This window comes from Zalophus californianus, chromosome 10, assembly GCF_009762305.2.
Source record: "Zalophus californianus isolate mZalCal1 chromosome 10, mZalCal1.pri.v2, whole genome shotgun sequence".
Taxonomy (NCBI): domain Eukaryota; kingdom Metazoa; phylum Chordata; class Mammalia; order Carnivora; family Otariidae; genus Zalophus; species Zalophus californianus.
This window is the reverse complement of record NC_045604.1, coordinates 105985771-106007816: the sequence shown is the minus strand read 5'-3', so window position 1 is coordinate 106007816 and position 22046 is coordinate 105985771. Positions and strand designations below refer to the sequence as shown.

The 22046-nt window shown below is 52.5% G+C and overlaps 1 protein-coding gene across 3 annotated transcripts in view; it reads left to right on the top strand.

The window, feature by feature from the left end:
• The window catches only part of COL26A1 (collagen type XXVI alpha 1 chain), a 140955-nt gene that overhangs the window by 36893 nt on the left and 82016 nt on the right, over positions 1-22046 (top strand). Inside the window, exons 2-4 of one of the 3 annotated variants that reach the window (XM_027613322.2) lie at positions 1210-1332; positions 2346-2735; positions 20144-20247. In XM_027613322.2, the coding sequence (XP_027469123.1) occupies positions 1210-1332; positions 2346-2735; positions 20144-20247 (617 nt within the window). The remainder of the gene's footprint in view (positions 1-1209; positions 1333-2345; positions 2736-20143; positions 20248-22046) is intronic. The other 2 variants (XM_027613324.2, XM_027613323.2) reach the window with 2 other exon arrangements.

Genomic DNA, 22046 nt, shown 5'->3' with positions numbered 1-22046 from the left:
TTACCATCAACAATGTACTAGAGTTCCTTTTTCTCCACACCTTCGCCAACACTTGTTGTCTCATGTCCTTTTGATATAATAACCATCCTGACGAGTGTGAGGTGGTCTCTCATTTTGATTTGCATTTTCCTGGTGGTGAGTGATGTTGAGCACCTTCTCATATACTTTTGGCCATCTGTATGTCTTTAGAAAAATGTCTGTTCAGGCCCTTTGGCCATTTTAAAATCAGATTATTTGGTTTTTGGCTATTGAGTTTTATGAGTTCCTTGTATGTTTCAGATATTAACCCCTTATCAGATGCACGGTTTGTAAAAATCCCAAAGCTCCCGCAAGGGCATTTTTGTCCATGGAGGGCTGGCAAATTATCGTTACTGAGGAGAGATATGAGTGGGGGACCTCCTGTCCCACCATCTTGCTGATGTTGCAACAGGGACTTATTTTTAGATTTTAAATTTCTAGGATCTGGGGAGGGGGGGAATGGGAGGGGCAGGTGGGAGCATGGGCTGCTGTTGGATCCAATCACAATATTGTTTGCGTAAACCCCACCCCCACCCCACCCCCCGCCCCGCGCCACGTCCCAGCTCAGGCTTCTGCACCAGAGAAATTTTTCTAAACTCAGACCCATTGAGGCATTCCCCTGGTCAGAGTCCTTCAGGGGCTCCCCACTGACTTCATGATAAAACCCACATCTAGCCTGGCAGGTACCACGTCGCTTCCTTCCTCCCGGCTCCTCCCTTCCCTCCCGCCTTTGGGCCGCGTGTGATTGCACTTGCTGTGGGCTGACTCTTACCTTTCAGTACCCAGGTGGTTGGTCTTTCTCGGGACCTGGGTTGGGTGCCCTCCTCTGTTCCCATAGTTCCCCGTGTACATCTTTTGGTTGTACCTATGGCCCCGTGTTCCTGTGGGTTGTAATCACTTCCCTCTTAGTCTTCCTCACCAGAGTGGGATTTCCCGGTGGGCAGGGGTTCCTTCCGAGTGTTTGAAGACAGAAATGGTGGGTGCCAGGGCTTGGTGGCCAAGGTTGTGGTGGGTACTTCCCTTTCCCCTTAGTCCTGGACTGAGGGTCTCAGTGAACCCCTTACCCGGGAGAACGAGCACCCCCACCCCGCAGCCTTATGGAGGGACCCCTCCTTGGCCAGCATGACCTTTTGCCCTGCAGTCAGCACCTCAGGAATAGAAGGGCTGACATGACTATTGCTTTCCCCACAGGCACTGGTGCCATCACACGGTGACGCGGACGGTGTCCTGCCAGGTGCAGAACGGCTCGGAGACAGTGGTCCAGCGTGTGTACCAGAGCTGCCGGTGGCCGGGGCCCTGTGCCAACCTCGTGAGGTAAAGGCTGTGGGGCGGGCCAGCTCTGCCCTTCCTTTCTGTTCCCTTGGGTGAATGCAACCCCAGCACAAGCTGCTGGGGAGGGGGGTTTGACGCTCGGAAACAAGAGCTGAGTGTGCGTTTATGGGGCACCTTTTGTGTACAGAGCATGGGGATTATGTGTGGGCAAGATGAAAGGGACATGCTTCCCACCCTGAAAGAACTTCACAATCCGGTAGGATTTGATGAGCAGAAGAGCACCATAGACAGGAAGTGGGGTGAGGGGACTGAGGGATGGGGGAGAGCCAGGTGAGGCCCCTCTCGGGCCCGCCCACCACGGCCCCGCCCCCTTTACGCCCCGCCCCCCACAGCCCGCAGGCAGCTCCTCAGCGTTCGTTCGCCTGATGATCCTTACTTCTCACAACTGCCCTTTGCCTTGGGACTGAAGCAATGATGTGAACAGTGTGCACATCAGACCCATCACATCACATCAAGACCCACTGCAGGGTCTTGTCCTCCGTGTGGGTGTTTACAGGCCCCCTGAGAGTTCTCTCCCTCTCCTTGGCATGAGGAGCTCAGAACAGAATGTTCGGTCACAGCAGATCGGAATTTGTCCTGAGCCATCCCTTTGTTGAGTAAGACTTAATGCTCATTCTCGAGAGGAATTCCATATCTCTGGTCTCAATTATCATTGCCACTTAAGTGGCTATTATCTGTTAAGGAATGAGGGTTTAAGGTACTTTCCTCTCTCTCCAGTAACTCCTATCCGAGTTAGGGTTGGGGTGCATCCCCTCTGCCTATGGCTGGGCAGGGAGAGGGAGGACAGTAGGGTTCGGCACTGTCCCCAGCTCCCTGGCGACGTGGGGCACCATGTGCACTCTTGTCCCGGGGCCTGGTTTTGCTGGCTTTGCAGATACGAGGCACTGTTTGTAGTAGCTGCTCTCTGGTCTTCCCACCTCCCCCGTCCCCTCCACGTCCTCTATCAGATCACGGCACTGCTCCAGACCTTCCAGAAGCTTCCATCTCTCTTACAGGGCAGTCTCTACCCCTCTCCACAGCCGATCAAAGTCCGGACACGGACCCTGTTTCCCTCCCGACCCCAAGGCCCTCCGCGAGCCACCCTGGTCCTGGGACTGTGGCCACACGGACCTTGCTGGCCTGGAGACTCCGTCCTTCCTCGGGGCCTTCGCGTTTGCTGGTCCTTCTGCCTGGCCTGGTTTCATGCCGGGAATAGCTGCATCTCCTGACCTAAATCAGTGCCTTTCCTCCCCGACGCCCTGTCACTTTCCAGGGGGCCACAGGAGGGCAGGAATTGCTTCAATCTCTCCTGTGCCCCTCCTCCCCCTGTGCCTCGCGTTCAGGAGCTCAAGAGATACTATTGAACTGATGGCTCAAGATCAGGAGGATGAAATGAGATCCAAGAGGTCAGAGCACTTTGAATTCACGCACAGGGTGAACCGTGAATACTGCACTTCATTCTGGCAGAGAGCCCTTGTCTTATCAACTAATGCGCACACTTGCCATCGGGAGTCTGACGTTCAGAGCAAAGTGACTTGCCCAAGGTCAAAAGAATCGTCACAGGGATGAGGTCGGGTTCAGACTCTGGCCCGTCAAACAGGCCCCATAGGGATGTGCCTGAGGTTTCATGGCCCAGCTCCCTTCCTCCCCCAAATAAATATGTGTTGACCTCCTCCTGTATCCGCGCTCTGGGGAGGCCACCTGTCCTCGGTGAGAACCCAGACCAGGCCCCGACTCAGGGAGCCGATGATCCAGTGGTGGTGGCAGGGGCATTAGTCAAACCACGACAGAAACAGGCACTTGGTCACAGATCATCACTGCTGTGTGGGAGCAAGGTGCCCTGAGGGTGGCGCTGGAGATGCGGTGGGGACCCCTGACCTGTGGGCTTCCCTGAGCCAAAGATATTCTCAAGATCTTGGGCACCTGTGATTTCACCCTCTGCCAGCTCCTGTGTCTGCCATATTGTTCCTCAGGGTCACAGAAGGGCGGGAGCAGCTCCGGGCATCAACAACAGTGTCCCAAATAAATGAGAAAGGGGATGTGGCATCATGTTCTCCTATCAAAGGGCACTGTCTTTTCCAGAGTCCCCCTGCAGACTCCCCTGATGTCTCACTGGTCCGAATTTGTCCTATGACCCTGGGTGTCCCTGACTCTAAAGTGGGGGTGGTAGAAAGCTTCCCTGGGAGGCTGTTGGAGGATGATGTGAGGCGGGCATGTAAGAAGTGCTCTGGGAATGGAGGCTGAGGCTGGGCCATGCTGAGATATGAAGCAGATCCTGGGCCTATCGCTCCCCCGCCCACCCACCCCCACCTCCGAGGCAGCCCCTAGTGGGGGTGTAGGCCTGGGCACGCTCTGAACTTGCATTTTTCCACACAGAGGTTAGGGTGGCAAACCCCAGCTGGGCTCCCATAGCTGCCTTGTGCCTTGTGTTGCTTATAGTCCTGGCTGCCCAGGGTGTCTTGCCACATTTCAACCTCCTCATTTACACAGAAGCTTCCAGGTTTCGGTATCTTTTTGCCTTTGCTGCCTGTGGAGCTGTGGGAGACGCAGCAGGACCGAGCAGGACCAAGACCCTGCCTGCCCCCACCCCCTGGTCCACAGAGCAGAGTTCCTGGGACATATGGCCTTCTACCCAGGCAAGAGGAACCCCTTGTCCTGGCCCTTCCTTCAGCCATACTCCTCCTCGTGGGGCAAGGAGTCTGCGAGCCTAAGCCCCTCTTCTGGACCATTCTCTGGGTACCTGGCTAAATAGCCCTGAGGGCTTCTGGGTCTGCCCTAGCCTCATCCCTGAATCTGGGGGACTGTGCGCGGTGGGCACACCCCCAAACCCCATGGGGGCTGGTGAGGGTGGCTGTTTGTAAGAGTGGCTAGCATGGCTGTTGCTGGGTACTGGTGCTAAGGCGTGTCTAGGCCAGTGTCTGGCCGGGATAAACCCCAGTGCCTTGGTGTGGCTCTGAGAAGAGACGCAGATGTCAGGTGAATGAAGAGTGGCTGGCGAGAGAGTGCAGGGGTGAGTTTCCTGCCCGAGGACGGGGGCACCTTCACTGGCATCTTCCTCCGTGCTGGGTCTGGGGAGAAGGGGTTTCTGCATTTCCGTGTGGTTAGATTTGGGGATCCGCATGGCCATAATCCTTCGTGAGGCCTCTCTTGGCCGAAGGCTCTGAAGTCAGCACATTATCTCATTACATCCTGATGACATTTTTGTGACCAAAGTGTGCAGGTGGGGGAAGGGAGAGCGTGGTTGTGAAAACTTTGAGGCCCTATTCAGAATGCACTCGGGGGCTGGCATGGGCCCCCACCCTCTCCGCCAGGAGCCCCACACAGACCTCTTTGCTTGCATTTATTCTTTGACTCAACCCTTTCTGCAAATATTCATTGAAGGCCCTACTATGTGCCAGAGGGGAATGTGATGGAAAGTAAGACCAAGTCTTCTTCCTCATGGGGTTTGTATTCACCTACATACGAAAATGAGAAAAAATATCGCCTCATAATGAGCGTAGGAAATTAAGATAGGGGTGATGTGACTGGGCATGAATTGGGACGAGAGAGAGAGCAGGCACGAGAGAGACCCTGAAAGGATGATGTTGATGCTGAGCAGAGTGAGGAGAAAGAGCCTCCATGTGATGACTGGGTGAGGATAGTTGGTGCAAAGGCCCTGAGGCAGGAAGGCCCTAGATGAAGGCCCAGAGAGTAAGTCAGTGTCCAGAAGCAGAGCAGGTGAGGAGGGGAGTATAGGGCAGAGACTGATCTCCAGGGCCTTAAGTTTGGACTTTTTATTTTTATTTTTTTAAATTAAAATTTTGAAAAAAATTTTAAATTTTTTTTAAGTATGGATTTTATGCCAGTGTACTGGGAAGCCATTGAGAGTTTTAAGTAGAGATGAGAAATGATCCGATTTAGGTTTCTTTTTGATTAGCTTTTTATTTTGAGAGCATTGTCGATTCACACACAGTTGTAAGAAAAAAGACAGACAGATTCCATGTGTCCTGTCTCTTTTTTGGATCCCATGTACTGTTCATCTCCTTCCTCCCAATGGTGCCGTCTTGCCAAAGTGTACGATGTGTCATAACCAGAGTATCGAGATGTTGACACTGATACAGTCAAGAGACAGAATATTTTCTATACACCAGGTCCCCATATATTGCCCTTCTGAAGACACACCCACTTTCCTCCTGCCCCCAAGCTCCCCAAAACCCCTGGTAACCACTAATCTGTTCTCCACCTTTAAAATGTTGTCATTTCAAGAACGGAATCACACAGGAAGTGACCTTACGGGAGCGGATCTTTTCCCTCATCATGATTTTCTGGAGAGTCATCCCGGCTGTTGGGTGTATGAGCAGTTCGTTCCTTTTTATGGCTGAGTAGTATTCCACGGTGCGGATGTCCCACAGTTAGTTTAACCAGTTAGCTGTTGAAAGACATCTCAGTTGTTTCCAGCTTGGGGCTATTCTGAATAAAACTGTCATCAACATTCGGGTACCTTCAGATTTTTGCAGGAATACAGGATTTCATTTCTCTGCGTAAATGCCCACGAGTGCAACTGAAGATTTTCTCCTATTTTCTTTCTAAAAGTTTTATAGTTTTGTGAAGTCCATGATGTATTTTGAGTTAATTTTTGTGCAAGGTGTGACGTTTAAGGCAAGATTTTTTTTTTTTTTTTTTTTTGTCTGTGGATATCCAATTGCTCTGGCACCATTGTTGAAAAGGCCATCCTTCCTTTCTTGAACTGCTTTTGCATGTTTGTCAAAAACCATTTGGGCGTATTTGTGTTGGTCTAAGTTCTCTGTCTTATTCCATTGATAACATGCGTCCACGGTTGTGCCAATACCACTAGGCCTTGCTTGCTGAAGCTATATAATAAGTCTTGAAATTGGATCAACTGATCTGAAATAGATCAGATAGAATGAGTTAGGATGTGCTCCCTCCTTCTGCATCTTTCTGGAAGAGATTGTGTAGAATTGGTATTAATTCCTCTTAAACATTTGGTAAAATTCTCCAGTGAAAACATCTGGGGCTGGAGAATTCTTTTGAAGGAGTTTTTAAGTTACAAATTCAATTTCCTTAATAGTTATGGGGCTATTCAAATGATCTATTTCAGATTCAGTGAGTTAGGTGACTTGTGTTTTTCGGTGACTCGGTCCATTTCCTCTCAGCTGTTAAATTTATGTGCATAGGCCTACTACCTATTTCATTTCTGATATTGATAACTCGTGCCTTTTCTTCTTTTTCCTTTGTCAGTCTTGCTAGAGCTTTGTCGTTTCACGGGTCTTTTCTGAGAACCAGCTTTTGGTTTCACTGATTTTTCTCTAATATTTTTCTGTTTTCAATTTCATTGATTTCTGCTCTTATCTGCTCCTGTCTCTACTCTGTCCTTCCTTCTGCTGGCTTTGAAGTATTATTCTCTCCTTTTTTGGAGGTTCCTGAGATGGGCTGGTTTAGGTTTTGAAAAGATTGCTGGCTGCCATGGGGACAGTGGGCGCGGGCAGGCGCAAGGTGATGGTGGCTCACGCCAGGACACTACCTGGGGAAGTGGAGAGAAATGGGTGAATTCAGGATGTGTCTGGAAGCTGAGATGACAAGAGTTTGACCACAGAAGAGCAGGGGGCAATCACAGAGAGCCCTAAATGTTTGGTTTGAGTGGCTGGCTGGCTGGGCGTGTCCTTCATTAAGTTGGGGACCCCCAGTGGTGTCAGCCCTAGGAGGTGGAAACCAGCAGCTCTGTTTCGGCGAAGTGAAGTTGGAGATGCCTATGGGCGCATCCGTGGGAGGAGAGGATGCAAGTAAGATGTCGAGTGCAAAAGTCTGGAGTACTGGGAAGATTTCAGGGCTCAGGGCATATTGCATTTCATGGACTCTATGACGCCATTGGCAGGAAGAAGTACATTATCTTACGATCCCTAAGAATTAAGCCAATTAAATGATCTCACACCATCAACTGTAGTATGAACCCCAGTGTCCCCGATGTTAAACTGTAACAATGTGGGCAAGTTGGAACCTGGGAGAGGTCATGTGACCGAGGATCAGGCGCATGCAGACTGTGTTCGAGGCTGCGGGACTGGGGTGGCCTTGGGGATGACTAGATGGAGAGGGGGTGCTGATCCCCAAGCCATCCGGGCACCCTGACCTCAGAGGCAGGGCTAAGGTGGAGGGGCTGGCTGAAGTGGTGAGAAGGAGCTCCCGAGGCAGGAGGAGCATCCGCATGTCCCGGGAGGTGAGTTTCGGGATGGAGGGCATGAGGCAGAGCCTGAGTCTCCCAAATGCTCTGGGAAACCTGGTAAGACCAGAGCCGAGTGCCCATTAGAAATGGCAACGCGGAGTGTCTGAGACCCTGGCAAATGCAGTTTTGGGGAGCGGTGGGGACGGAGGCCAAGATGACAGGTACAGAGGAGGAAAATGAGATGTGAGAAGTCTCAGGAAGTTCTTGCTGTGAAGGGAGCAGTGAATGGGGCTGGGAAGCTGGAGGCAGCATGGGTCAAGAGAGGGATTTTGTTTGTTTTGAAGACAGGAGGTACGGGAGCATATCTGTAAACTGTTTTGTGAGCCGTCAGGAATGGTCCCGGAGAGAGGGGAGGGCAGAAGCCCAGGGTGGGGAACCTGCAGCAGGAGGGGAAGGGGGGCCTTGTCAGAGCTGCAACAGGGGGGCAGGCTGAAAGCAGGGGTACCTGCCACGCATGTGGGTTCACCCGTGTGATGTGGGGATGGTCTGATTTGGGGGGTGACTCTACCGACTCATGACATTCCCCTCCTATTATTCCCAGGGCTCACTGCGAGGCCCTACACACCGAGGTGCTCGGCCATGTTCCTCAAAGGATGCAGCCATCTTCTTGCTACCTGAAAACAAAACTGTAATCCAGCCGTGTCCTGTGTGGATTGTCCCATTGTGTGATTTTTTTCCTACATTGGATTTCTGCAGTGTGTATGTGTGTGTGTGTGTGTGTGTGTGTGTGTGGATTGGAGTCGGAGGTATGTGTCTGTCATGTTTACAGACAAACATGAGGCCCAGGACCATGCCAGGCACCCGGTCAGTAGGCAGCTGGTGAGGAGAGGGGGTGCCAGGGGGTCCACCCTGGGACCCGGTCTCCCTTCAGGGAAGTCCCTGCCTCAGCTTTCTCAGATCCTGTGTTTGGTCTGGTCAGCGGTTGGTGCACAACTGAGCACCTAAGAGCAGACACTGGTGTGCAAGAACATGGCCCCTTCCCTCACAGAGCTCCCGTGTGTGTTGGGAGGACGGCTGGCAGAGGGAATGTGGAAGACTCACGGCAATCGTGGCCCTGACATGAGACCTGGTCCTGGGTTTCCTGGGGGCAGTGACACTGGCGCAGAGATCTGCGGGATGAGGGGGTTTCCCTAGGGGAGGGGTGCGGTGGGGCGGGAAGGGGTGTGGGGGAGGCAACAGTCTGGGAGGGCCAGGCGGGGGGGCCGTCTCCAGCCGGCGCCACAGTGAGGGGCTGGACGCTGAGATTTCCCCGTGAGAGGCCTCAGGACCAGCTCCACACCCAGAGGAAGGCAGAGAGGACAAGCCGGGCCTCCCCTCTCTGTGCCTCAGTTTCCCTTCCCGTCTGCCTTGCTTTGGGGTGGAAATCACAAGGCCGTGCCTTGATCAGAGCAGAGCAGGAAGTCCGCCGTTACTGATGCTGCCCTCCTGCCCCCCTGAGCCCCGCCGGGGGCCGCTGCGGGAGGGGGGCCGCGGGCCAGGCTCAGGGCCTGCCTGACAAATTGGGAAGCCCGAGCCCCAGGGACTCGGGGGTTAAGTTTTCCTCGGCCTGGCTTCCCTGCCCCGGCTGTCTCCCTGGCCCCTCCGAGCTCTTTGATGGCATTAGAGCCAACCTTTTCCAGATGTGCTGAGCGGAGGGGTTTGCCGGAACTCTCCGGGGCTTCATCTGCCTCCTTCATTGCCCTCCGCCAGACGGCCCCCTGCCGGCCAGCCTCCCCCCTCCGGTGGGGTTGCCTGCTGCCTGCAAGGCCCTGCAAGGCCCCGCGACGTCCTGGACTTAGTACTTTCTTAAAACGTGGCCTTTCTTTCCTGCCCGGCCTCTGCAGCTGGCCTGTGTGGGTCCAGAAGCTCTCCGAGGCCGACCCCCGCAGCGTGGGGGCTTGTCCGGGCTGCGTCCCCCTCCCTCGCCAGGACTCCCCAGCGCCCTGCGGTCCTGGGCTCTGGTGGGTGGTGGGGGTGGGGGTGGGGGCTGGATGGAGGACACTGCCCCCTGGGCCTGCTGTCCCTTGCGTCTGGCACTTAGGGATGACTAGCTGGGATTTGGAGGAGGCTAAGATACCCCCTCCTCTTGTCTCTGAACCACAGTGGGACAGCCCCTTCCCTCCCACTGGCCCGCTGCTATTAATCAAGAGATTAATAATCTACTGCCTCCCTTTCTGAAACCCCTACTCCCATTTCCTGTTGAGTCTCCAGCCTGTCTCGGTACCTCCCAGTCTGGTCCTCCTCACTGTGGTCCCTGGTGGGAGGAAGTGGGGCCAGGGCAGGAGCCTGTAGGCTGAAATGCCCAGCGAGGGAGGGGCACCTGCGCCCCCACATGAGGTCTCCGGGCTGGGGATGCCCAGACCTTAGCCCTGTGCTGGCACCCACCGAGGGGCCGCCTGATGCTTTGGAGACCCCCACCTTTGGAAGCCAAAGAGCCATGGCTTCCACCTACACACCTCCAGTGATGGGCACCTCACCCCTCCCGGGATCTCGTTTTTCAAACGCCCTCTCTCATGTGACCTTGTGCACCCAGGGCCACGTTTGGGGAAATATAAGACACATCTGCACCCTTTCTGGGGCAGTCACTGAGTGGCTGTAGGAGTTTGGGGGCCCTTTAAAGGACCTCATGACTTCAGCCTTCTGTCCTTCCTGAGAGGGTCCCCCAGGACCAACTGCTCGCGGTGGGGGTTAGCTTCCCTACGTTGTTGACCAGATAAGAATACACCAGCTCCAACAGGAGGCCTGGTTCGGTCAGAACTCTGCCACTTTATAAGCTGGAGTCTGACCCCATGCTCCTCTGCAGCCTCAGTTTCCCCTTCTGTAAAATGAGGTCATTCATCCCTGCCCTGCCCCTCTTTCTCGCCCAGCAGCCGCCTGACTGCCTTCCCCACCTTCCATCTCTCCCTTCCCATCTGGCGCCACACAGCCAGCCACAGGTGGGGTCTAGAAAAGCCGATCTGACCACCACAGTCCTCCACGCCGCAGTCCCTGGGTGGCTTCCCCTTTTGGCTGGGAGGGGTTGGTCTCCTAGTGGGTACAAGGCTGTCTGTTGAGGAGCAGGAAAACCACATCAAGTCTTCTGTTTATTTTTTAATCTCTAAAATAAGAGCGAAATGAAGCTTTACTGATTTTTAATATATGCAAAGACAGTAAATAATACGTGTATGTACACATGTGTAGACTAATACATGTATATTGCAGGCTCGAACATGTTTTGCTGATCAGGAGCGTGCTCTGAAGGCCAGGTGAGCGCCAGCCAGTGCGGTCTTCCTAAACCTAGGCCAGACTCCTTGCCTGCTTCGGGGGCTTTTGTACCTGCCCTGCCTTGTCTGTTCCCTGAATGCACCAGGTCTCACCCCAAACCACCTCCCGGCCCTCCTGGTGCTGGCTGCCTCCTCACTGTCTCAGCTCAGCAGATAATCCTCAAGCGTCCCCCGACGTAGGAAGCCTTTTCTGGCCCCTCGTTGTGGAGGTGGCCATGCCCTACTGGCCATCAGTGTCCAAGGATGTCCCCTAGCCTGACACCCTGAGCTCCAGCACTAGGCCTGGGAAGCAGCCAGCGGCTTTAGTGGAGGGGACAAACATCAGATCAATGACAGCACAGGTGGTGGTGAGTGTTTGGAAGACAAGCCAGGGTTCTATGACAGTATAAACCAAGGGGACGCAGCCTGCAGTGGGGGTGGGTGTGACTGAGGGCCGGCTGGTCAGGGAGGCCCTCTCAGAGGAGGCGGCAATTTTTCCGTGGTTATTTATTGAGTGAGTCACAACCCCCAGGAGAATATATGTCCTTGAGTTTGCCAGGTGACAGGTGACGGTGAGGGAAGTCTCAGGATCCAACCTTCAGAGGGAGCAAATGCGGAGAGGTCAGAAGTCCCTAGATTTGGGTTGTCTTGGGGGAAAAAAAAAAAAAAAAGCCCAGAACTGGTGAGGTGGGAGACACCCCCTGGAGACTCCAGATTGCATTTGGAGAATTTCAAGGTAGGAAGGGATCTTTGAGTCTGGTGCATCTCAGCGCAGACTTTATAGAGGGGCAGGGACTCACTCAAGGCTCACAGATGGGCAGAGATGCGTTGGAATGAACTAGAAACAAAGCAGCCAGAAATCCCTGTGTTTATCTTGCCTGACTGCATGTTTGCTCCCCTCAGGCCAAGTCAGCCTGGGCTGTCCTTGCGGGGGGCCACCCTGCACACATGCCCCAATGTCGGGATCTTGGTTGGGCCTGCGAAACCAAAGCAGCCTCATCTGACCTCTTAGATGCATCTGGGATGGGAGGTGGGGGGCAGCCGATGAAAAGATGGGCCCTGGGGTAGGTATGCAGTCGAGGGTGGGGAGCGGGCTTGTCCACTTCCTGGTGGTGCAAGCCAACTGGGGGCCCCGCTACCCACCAGCCGCACAGCTTGGGCAAGGACTCTCCTCATCCGCAAGATCATGGTATCAGGGGTCTGAGCTCCCAAGGGTTCGGCAAATATAACGCCCTTACATTCCTCTTCCTTTGCTGGGCCACTCTTGGCACCTGTAAAGCTAGGAATGCTGAGCTGGTCAGAGGCCTCAGGAGGGCTTCCTGGAGGAGAGGGCATTGGAGGTGAGGGTGGAGATGACTGGGCCTTAACTAGATAACAGAGGGAGAGAGAGAGAGAAAGAGGGAGGGCAGCCCTTAAGTGATGAGGGATGTGGTACGTTGGAGATTTGGAAGGCCAGTATGGCTGGAAAGCAGGAGTGAGGGGCTCAAGAGTCACTGGGGAGGCTGGTAGAGGCCAGGCCAGAGCCCTCAGGGCTTGTGGGCCACAGTGTGGAGTTTGCTCTCCACTCCACGTGGACACTGCAGCACCTCAGAGTCTAGAGGGAGACAGGATGGAGGAGCATCTCCACCTTGGGGGGCATCAGGCCTCAGAGGCCAATCTTGTTTCTCTTCCTGCAATACCCACCCCGGGAGTCATTCAAGCCTTGGCAGTGGGGGTCACTCCCGGGTCTCTGTGGCTGCCACCCAGGACCTCATCCTTGGCCCTCCATGTTGCTGCCAAGGTACAAGGCTCCTGCCACCACCTGGATGGTGGGGTAAGCCCCATGTGGGGGTGCAGCCTCTGCTGGGGAACCCTAGGCAAGCCGGGTCCTCTCCAGGAGCTCAGTGTCCCCAAATGAGACTGGCCTCCAGGCTGTCAGAGGTTCGGCCAAGGCTGTAAGCCCTGGGATTATGGCTGTTTGTCTTCTGGTGGGGGTGGCCTGGGGGCTGTGCTGAGTTGAAAGGGATTGCTTCCTGGGCTGGGGGATGGGAATGGGTGGGAAGTCTCTCTGCCCCTTGGGAACAGTCTTGAAACAACAGCAGGTGGTACAGTTGCCCCCTTACCTCACAGAGGCGCTCAAGACTGTGTGTGTGCGTATTTGTACTTTTGTTGATTGATTGATTTTTTATTTGATTTTTGACAAGTTTAGTCTAAGGTGTATCGCGTGGTGTTTGGATATATGTACACATTGTGAAATGATTAACCACAATCAAACTAATGAACATATCCCCCACCTCCCATACTGACCATTTTTGTGTGTGTGGTGAGAGCCCTTGGGAATCTCCTCTCTTAGCAAATTTCAGGTATACGATACGTCATTGTTAACGACAGTGATCGCATTGTTCGGTGGGTTTCTAGGCCTTACTGGTCTTATACCTAAAAGTTTGTACTCTCTTATCAAGATCTTCCTCTTTTCCCCACCTCCGAGCCTCTGGTAACCCCCATTCTACTCCGTGTTACTGTGAATGCCACTCTTTTGTTGTTGTTACTCCGTATATGAGATCATACGATTTTTGTCTTTCTGTGTCTGGTTTATTTCACTTAGCAGAATCCATGATGTCACAAAGGGCAGGAGTTCCTTCTTTTTTACGACTGAATAGTCTTCCAGTGTGTATACGTGTGTGTGTACATATATCATTTCTTTATCCATTCATCTGTCGATGGACACTCAGGTTGCCCCATGTCTTGACTGACGTGGACAATGCTGCAGTGAGCATGGGGATGCAGATGTGTCTTTGAGCTACCGATTTGATTCCCTTTGGATAAAGACCCGAAGAGGGCTTGCTGGATCACGTGATCATTCTTCTTTCTAATAACCCGAGGACCCTCCCAACTGTTTTCCACAGTGGCTGCACCAATTGGCATTCCCACCAACAGCGCACGAAGGGCTCCCTCTTCCCCACATCCACGTGAATCCACGTATCTTTTGTCTTCTTGAGCGTAGCCAGCCCAAGAGGTGTGAGGTGATCGCTCGTGACCTTGATTTACGTTTCCCTTCCTAGTTATTTATTGATGTGGCTGTAGTAGACGAGGTAGATGAGCTGGTGCTTGGGAGGACTTTGTGGTCTGGAGGGGCAACTGATATGGAATAGCTTCATTACCATGATTATAATTGAAAACAGTAGCTGTATTAGGGTTCTCCAGAGGAGCCGAACCAATAGGATATATGGAGATATATAGAAAGAGGTTTACAGTAGGAACTGGCTCGCGCAATTATGGAGGCTGAGCGGTCCCATCATGTGCCATCTGCAAGCTGGAGGCCCGGGAAAGCCTGTGCTGTGCTTCCAGGGGAGACCCGGGGTGTCGATGTTGTAATCCCTAGTTCAAGTCCCGAGACCCAAGAACCAGGAGTGTGGACGTCCAAGGGCAGGGGAAGATGGATGTCTCCGCTCCAAAAGAGAGTAAATGTGCCCTTTCTCTGTTCTCTTCAGGCCCTCAGTAGATTGGCTGATGCCCACCTGCATTGGTGAGGGCAGATTTTTTTTTTTTAAAGATTTTATTTATTTATTTATTAGAGAGCAAGAGCGAGCGGGAGAGAGAGCACGAGCAGGTGGGAGGGGCAGAGGGAGAGGGAGAAGCAGACTCCCCGCTGAGGAGGGAGCCTGACTCGGGACTCCATCCCAGGACTGCAGGATCATGACCTGAGCAGAAGGCAGACACCTAACCGACTGAGCCACCCAGGTGCCCAGAGGGCAGATTTTCTTAACTCAGCCTACCAATTCAGTGCTGGTCTCTTCTGGAAACCCTCACACATGTTTTACCAATTAGGGGGGCACCAGTTAGTCCAGTCTGGTGGAAACATACAAGTACCCATCACAGTAGCTAACACTTATTGCATTCCTACCTGGAAATTGTGTTCACCTTGAGATGCTGCTATAACAAAATGCCAGACTGGTGGCTTAAGCAATAAACATGTACTCAGTAGACAGCTCTTGAGTTTGGACAGTCCAAGATCAAGGTTAGGGAGCAATTGGACCCCAGGCGCTGCTGCTCGGCTTGTGAACTGCTTTGTCCAAATAGATTTGGGTCACCTGTTTGCAGCATCTACTAAAACAAAACCTATATCCATCCTGTGGGCCAGCAACGCTGCTCCTGGGAATATACTCCAGAGAAATGAAAACATGGGTTCACAGAGACTTCTACAGGAGTGCTCATCATGTCTTTCTCCATCCTGGTTCGAGACTAGAAGCAACCCAAATGGTCAATCAACAAGAAAATGGGCCAATTGGGGCCCATTTCTATACTGGAATATTATTTAGTAATAGAAAGGAACAAAATGCCCCTGCACTTAACAACACGGATGAACCTCAGGCTAAGGCTGAGTAAAAGAAGGTGGGCACAAACCAGTGCATGCTGCGAGGTTCTGTGTATATGAGATTCTAGAACGGGGGGGCGGGAGGGGAGGGGGAGAGAAATCAGAATGGATACGCTTGGGGGCAGGGTAGTCATTTTGGAGAGGGCACGGGTGACTTTGGAGTTGGGACCGTTGGTTTAGACATAAGTAAAAGTTTATTAAGCTAAACACTAGATTTATCTATTTTGCTGCATGTACATTATATTTTAATAAAAAAGAAAAAAACCCACTTTAATGTGAGGTATGAATTCGGTGCTTCACTTCATAGCACTTACCGTGGCCCGTGGTCGTCCGTTCGTTCATGTGTGTGGTTCTGTGGCCAAGCAGAGCTGTGCCCGCCTTCTTCATGCTTGTGTTCCCATTGTCTGGCACTCCAATGCTCTGCTGAGTGCACGCATGAGCGTTGGGTTCAAAGCAAGCTCTGGGCAAGGAGCTGTGGGAGGGCTCAGCAGGGAGCCTGTGGACTCTGGCCAGGAGCGGGGGAGCTTCACAGAGGAGGATGACAGGTGAGTCACACCCTGAAAGCTCTTGGGAATTTTCTCAGGCAGAGTAAAGGAGGAAGGGCAGGTAGGCAGAGGAGCCTGCACGTGCAAAGGCCCAGGGGCAGGAAGAGCAGGTTGTGCTGTGGTGGTAGGGGGTTGGCTGGGGGTGGCAGGAGGAAGGGAGCATAGAAAGGTAGGCAGGGCCTTCTTTACTGACTTCAAGAGTTTAGTCCTTAGTCTATGGGAGCCGTGGGAGTTTTTTGAGAGAGGGCAGTCACAAAATCGGATCTACATTTTAGAAAGAACACCGGGTTTGTAGACTGGATCCCAGTGGACGGGCTGGGAGTTCTTCATGAAATGTAGGAGGGGAAAGCCCAGCCTGGGCCAGGCTTCGAATACTGCCTGTTGCCCAGGGCACTCAGGGGAGACCTGAGGGGTCTGCCAGGCTGAGCCCGGGCCCTCAGGGCTGGCGAAGCAGCGCCACCTACTGGTGTGCCCTGCTCCTGGACATCACAGGTCATCTGGTTCCTTCTGGTCCCAGAGTGGGGCAGGTCAGCCCATGGCTCTCTGAATGAGGGGCAGTAAGGGACCTTTCTGGAGGACAAGCTTTCCCTCTGCTTTAAAGCCCGAGATCAGAATCTTGTGCAGATGTAGGGAGGGAAAATATTCCCTTGTGCCGAACAAACACAAATTAGTATTGGTAGGTTCTGCCAATTCTGTCTCCGTTTGGATCCTAGTCCCATTACATTCTGGAAGTGTGACCTTGAGAAAGTTGCTTAACTTCTCTGTGCCTCAGTTTTCTCATCTGTAAATTAAAATTAGTAATAGTGTCCACCTGTTAGGATTGTTATGAGTCAGCACATGGACAACACTCAGAACAGTGCCTGGTGCATGGTGAATACTCAAAGCTCTTATGATACCTGTTCTTATTTCCATCATCATCATCATCATTCCGGGCGTGGATGGAGGGATGCCTGGTGCATTTGCCTGGCTCAGGGGCCGGAGGGGGAGGGACAGCCTATGGCTCAGGGGGCCGGAGAGCGGCCATGTGAGCAGGACAAGGGCCTGCACGCATGGCTAAGCAGTCAGACCCTCCTGACCGCAGCGGGGACGGCTGAAGGGCGTGGGCCGAGAGGAATGAGGTCAGATCTGCGTTTTGCGAAACCAGCATCTGTGCACGCTTCCTGCTCTGGGCGCCTCGCACACGCACCCTCTCAGCGAGCCTCACGCCCTGCATCCTCGTCTCTGTGGTGTCCTCATAAGTAATGCGTGCAAGTCCATATCGTGAGTTAGGGGCAGTGCCCAAAGCCCACAGTCCAGGGCCCCATCCACCCCATGGTGCTGAGGTTACAGGAGGCACCCATCCATGGCATCGGCTGCCCTTGGCAGGATGCGAGCTGCAAGACACTTGACCCTTTCCCTGCCCTGCACGTCTGCCCCAGGTGGGGCTTCCATAGCCTTTCTGCTCCCTTTCAGCCGGAGTGACATCTTATTCCAGGAATCAGTGAAAAAACTGGCGTCTTTTATCTAAATTAAAGCCCCCTCCCTCTCCTAGCGGGGCCTGCTTCCGGCTGGGAGATCTGCAGCAGGAAGGCGGTGTGAGGGTGTGAGCGTGTGAATGAGTGCCTGTGAGTGTTGAGTGTGTGAAAGCACGTGAGCGTGTGTGCATGGGAACACATGTGCGTGTGTGAGCATGAAAGCACGGGAGCCCGTAGGTGCACGCAGGAGGGTGTGTGTGTGACTGTGTGCGTGTGTGCTTATTATCACCTGTTTATTATCTATGTGTGCTCCTCGGACCCAGGCTCAGCAGCCCCGATGGCCCACCAGGCCACTTGCCATGGGGTGACGATGGGACACAGTTCCTCTGTCTGCCCTGCCCCTCTGGCCTGCCGCAGAGCTTCCTGGGGGGCAGTCGAGGGTCTAAAGATCTGGGTCCACTGTCCTGGTCCCAGCGTGGACGTCTCTCTGTGCAGACTCCTGGCTTCTCACTCGAAATTTCCTGCCCCTGGCTGCACACAGCCTCATGCCCCGCTTAGATCTCCAGGGGGAAGCTGGTTTGCCAGAATGTTCATGAAACATGAGCGAGAGGACTTTTTTTTTTTTTTTTTTGGTAAAAGAGAAATTAGCGTAACAGGATTGTTCAGATCGAGTGCAGTATTTCTGAAATTCGAGACGTGACTCGTGTGTTTTCCTGTCAACGGGGCATCTTGAAACGTCACTCCTGCTGCTACCAATTAATTCATAATTTTCCCATTCCCCGATTAAGTTGCTTGGTGTCAGCAGATTCGGATTTTGTGCAGTCACTTAGCTTAGCTTTGCTCTCAGGAGGAAGATGTGCAAACGTGATCAAGCAGCGAAGTCATAATGATGCATGCAAATCGAATAATAAAGCCAAGTGTATCCTCCTTGTGAGATTGGGTCCTATGTTTATGTGTGTATGTGTGTATTGGGGTATGATTAACATTCCATGTTAAGTTAGTTTCAGGTGTATAGTATTTGATTTGATATTTATATGTATTGCAAAATGATCACCACAATACGTCTAGTTAGTATCTGTCACCACACACAGTTACAAAAATTGTTTTTCTTGTGATGAGCACTTGAAGATCTACTCTCTTAGCCATTTTTATATATGCCACTCAGTCTTATTAACTATAGTCCCATGCTGTACATCACATCCCAAGACCTTTACATTTTATTTTATATCTGGAAGTTTCTGCCTTTTGATCCCCCCTTCTCCCATTATGCCTGCCCCTACCTCCCGACGCTGGCAACCATCAGTCTATCTGTATCTATGACCTCGGTTGTTTTTTCCTTAGATGCCACATATAAGGGAGATCATCCAGTATTTGTCTTTCTCTGTCTGACTTATTTCACTTAGCATAATGCCCTCACGCTTCATCCATTGCTGTCGCAAATGGCAAGATTTCTTCCCTTTTTATGGCTCCGTAATAGTCCATCGTGTACATACATCACATTTTCTTATCCGTTCCTCTGTCGATGGACACTTAAGTTGTTTCCATGTGTTGGCTCTTGTAAGTAAGGCTACGATGCCCATGGGGGCACAGATCTCTTTTTGAATTAGTGTTTTCGTTTTCTTTGGATCAGTCTCCAGAAGTGGAATTGCTGGATCAAATAGGAGTCCTATTTTTTCTTTTTTAAAAGATTTTTTATTTTTTATTAGAGAGAGAGAGAGTGCAAGCAGGGGGAGCGGCAGGTAGAGGGAGAGGGAGAAGCAGGCCTCCCGCCGAGCAGGGAGCCCGATGTGGGGCTCGATCCCAGGACCCTGGAATCATGACCTGGGCCGAAGGCAGCTGCTTAACCGACTGAGCCACCCAGGCGCCCTGGGAGTCCTATTTTTAATTTTTTGAGGAACTGCCGTACCATTTCCCACAGTGGCTGCACCAGTTTGCATTCCCTCCAACACTGCATGAGGTTTCCCCTTTGTCCACGTTGTCGCCCACACCTGTTGTTTCTTGTGTTGTTGATGGTAGCCATTCAGACAGGTGTGAGGTGATAGCTCATGGTGGTGTGGTCACACATCTTATGTCTCGGAGTTTTGTAAAATAGTGTCAAGCTTTTTTCAAGAAAAATATCAAAACTGCAGGAGCGTGAAATCTGGCCCCGGAATCCACAGCAGTTTGCAGGGGAATAGGGTCCCACAATGGGGCTGCCAGTTTTCATTGGTGTGTCTCGCTCATCCGTGAGGCTGTGATTTTCTCGAAGGCGGGACTCAGTTCTGTCAGTCTGTGACCACAGTATCCCATGTAGTTGGCGCTTAATAAGTGTTCATTGGATGAATCAGCCAAAGGAGATGATTGGGACAAAGTGTTAAGAGTTCAGGAACTTTTGGGTGGTTGGAAGTTGAGGACGTCCTAACGATAATTTTCTTTTCCTTCTTCATCATCTTGGTCAACGTCTTAGCTCAGGCTGCCACAGCAAAATATCACAGACTGGGGGGTTTCAACAACAGAAGTGTGTTTTCTCAGATGGTCACCTTCTCACTGGGTCCTCGCACGGCCTCTCCTCCGTGTGTGCATGAGCTCAGAGATCTCTTTCTCTGTCTTCCTCTTCTTATAAGGCCACCAGCTCTGATGGATTAGGGCCCCACCCTGATGACCTCATTAAACTGTGATTACCTCCTAAAGACCCTCTATGCAAATAGAGACACATGTTGGGGGGGGGACAAGTCTTCAACATACGGATTCTGGGGACACAATTCAATCCATGGCAGACATTTTCCCACCCTCGGTGGCCCTGCTTGGAAACTTGCCGGAAGGCAGAGCTGGGAGGGACTTTATAATGCATCCAGCACAGAGAGGGGTGGTCACTTGCCCAGGGCTCCACAGCCAGTGGGCACAGAGCCGGGATAACGGGCTCCACTACCCAGGTGGCTCCCAGAGCCCTGGGCTGCGTGCTCTCTGTAGAAGTGGGATGGGACCTGGGGTGGGTGGGCAGGTGGATGGGTGCTCACACTATCCTGATGCTGCCCTTGTGTTAGTTACAGAACTCTGATCAGACCCACATACAGAGTGTCCTACCGCACGGTGACGGCGCTGGAATGGAGATGCTGTCCTGGCTTCACCGGGAGCAACTGTGAGGAGGGTGAGTCTGCCGGGGTGTGGGGGGCCGGGGGTCAAGGGCCAAGGGCTGGGGCACAGGGTGCAGGGGGACGGGGCACCGGCAGGACTGGGCTGCGGAGTCTCTGGGGGTTGCTGCCACCTGCCACGGGCACGGAGGTGGGGACCCTGTGTGCATTGATTGGGTGGAGGAGAATCATGAGTCCTGGCCTGGGGGAGGGGATTCAGTTTACAGCCTCTTTCTTCCGCTCTGGATCGCACTCACCCGGGAATGGGGGCAGGCAGAGAAGGCTCCCAGGGTCTCTGTTCGCCAGCCTTGGAGCCACGTCTGTTGTCCAATGAGGCACACGGATCTGGTGGGCAGCGGACTGATTGTCCTGCCCTTCTGTGTGGCTGGAGCCCTGGGGGAGGATGGGAGGACAGGGCCTAGAGCTGGGGCCTTCCTTCTGAGCCTCTGGACCCGGTCCCAGCCTGCCTCTGGAGCCCGGTGGGGCCAGGGAGGGCCCGAAGCAAATCCCAGCTGTGCTCACGGCCAGGGAAAGCAGGTCCTGCTGGACCAACAGATTTGCAGCCCATCTCGTTCCCAGGGCTAGCTGGTCGGCCCGGAGGCTCGCGGGTCAGGGTTGTATTTGGAAACGGTAATTTTCCATGACATGGACGTTCTGATCAAATTATTTTCCTTCATCTTTTTTTCAATTACCTAACTTACTGACTTTTGTTTTATGGATATGCTTTTATAAATTAGGTGATTATAAAGTTATAATAAGTTATAATATGTTAGGTATATTTTTTTATTGAAAACTGCCTAAAATGCTTTGGGTTACAAATAATAACAGGATAATTACAGAACAGTACAAATAATGATGATGCTTCAGTGGGCCTGTGGCCCAAAGCAGAGCTGAAGGAAGGGTCTGGAATGGAAAAGGGTCCAGTGGTGCCGCCCTTCCTGACTTAGAAGGCGCCTGATCCTGGGAGGCTTTTGCTCAGCGCTGGGAAAGCTTTGGGGGCACTTTTCTCAGCTCCCAGAGCCTCCGAGCTCCCCGCGACCCCATCCTTGCCTCAGCTGACTATAATCATGGGTTTTCCTGTTTGCCCACCCCCCGCCTCCAACTACCACTCGCCACCCTGCAGATTGTTTCTTCTAAGGGTAACTGAGCCCAGCCCAAATAGGGCCCCTTCCTCCCTCCCCTGGAAACCACTGAGTGCTGAAGCATGGACGGTTTTTCATCTCTCCTCATGTTCTCATTATTAAAGGAACAATCCAGTAAATGAAGTGTAAGTCTCAGATGTCTGAGTCATAAACCTCACGCAGATAGATAAAGGGCACATTGATCAAACTCATTGAGCGAGTGATTCAAAAGGGGGATTCGAGACACTGAGATAGATGCAGACTGGGGAGCCCAAGACCGCCCTTAGGTCTGATAATTCGCCGGAAGAACCCCCAGAGCCAAAAAGCTATTGTGCTCACGCTTATGGTTTATTATGATGAAAGGTACGGATTCAAATCCTCCAAGGGAAGAAACCCATGAGACAGAGTCCAGGAGGGTTCCACACACACAGAGCTGCCAGGTGTCCCCTCCCAGCTGAGGCATGGATAGCGATGAACTCCTCCCCTCACATGTAAAACACATGGACAAAAATGTGACCAGACGCTGGCAGGAGCCTCCCCTGAGTCTCCCCCAGGAGCAGTGGTTCACTATTTGCTAATTCAGGACCACTGTGACTTTATAGATCACAGCTACCATGAATAAGCAGAGTGAATCGTGTCTAAGTATCTAGAACTATAGGGATGTATCTAGAAATGTTTTCTTCTTATTGCAAAAG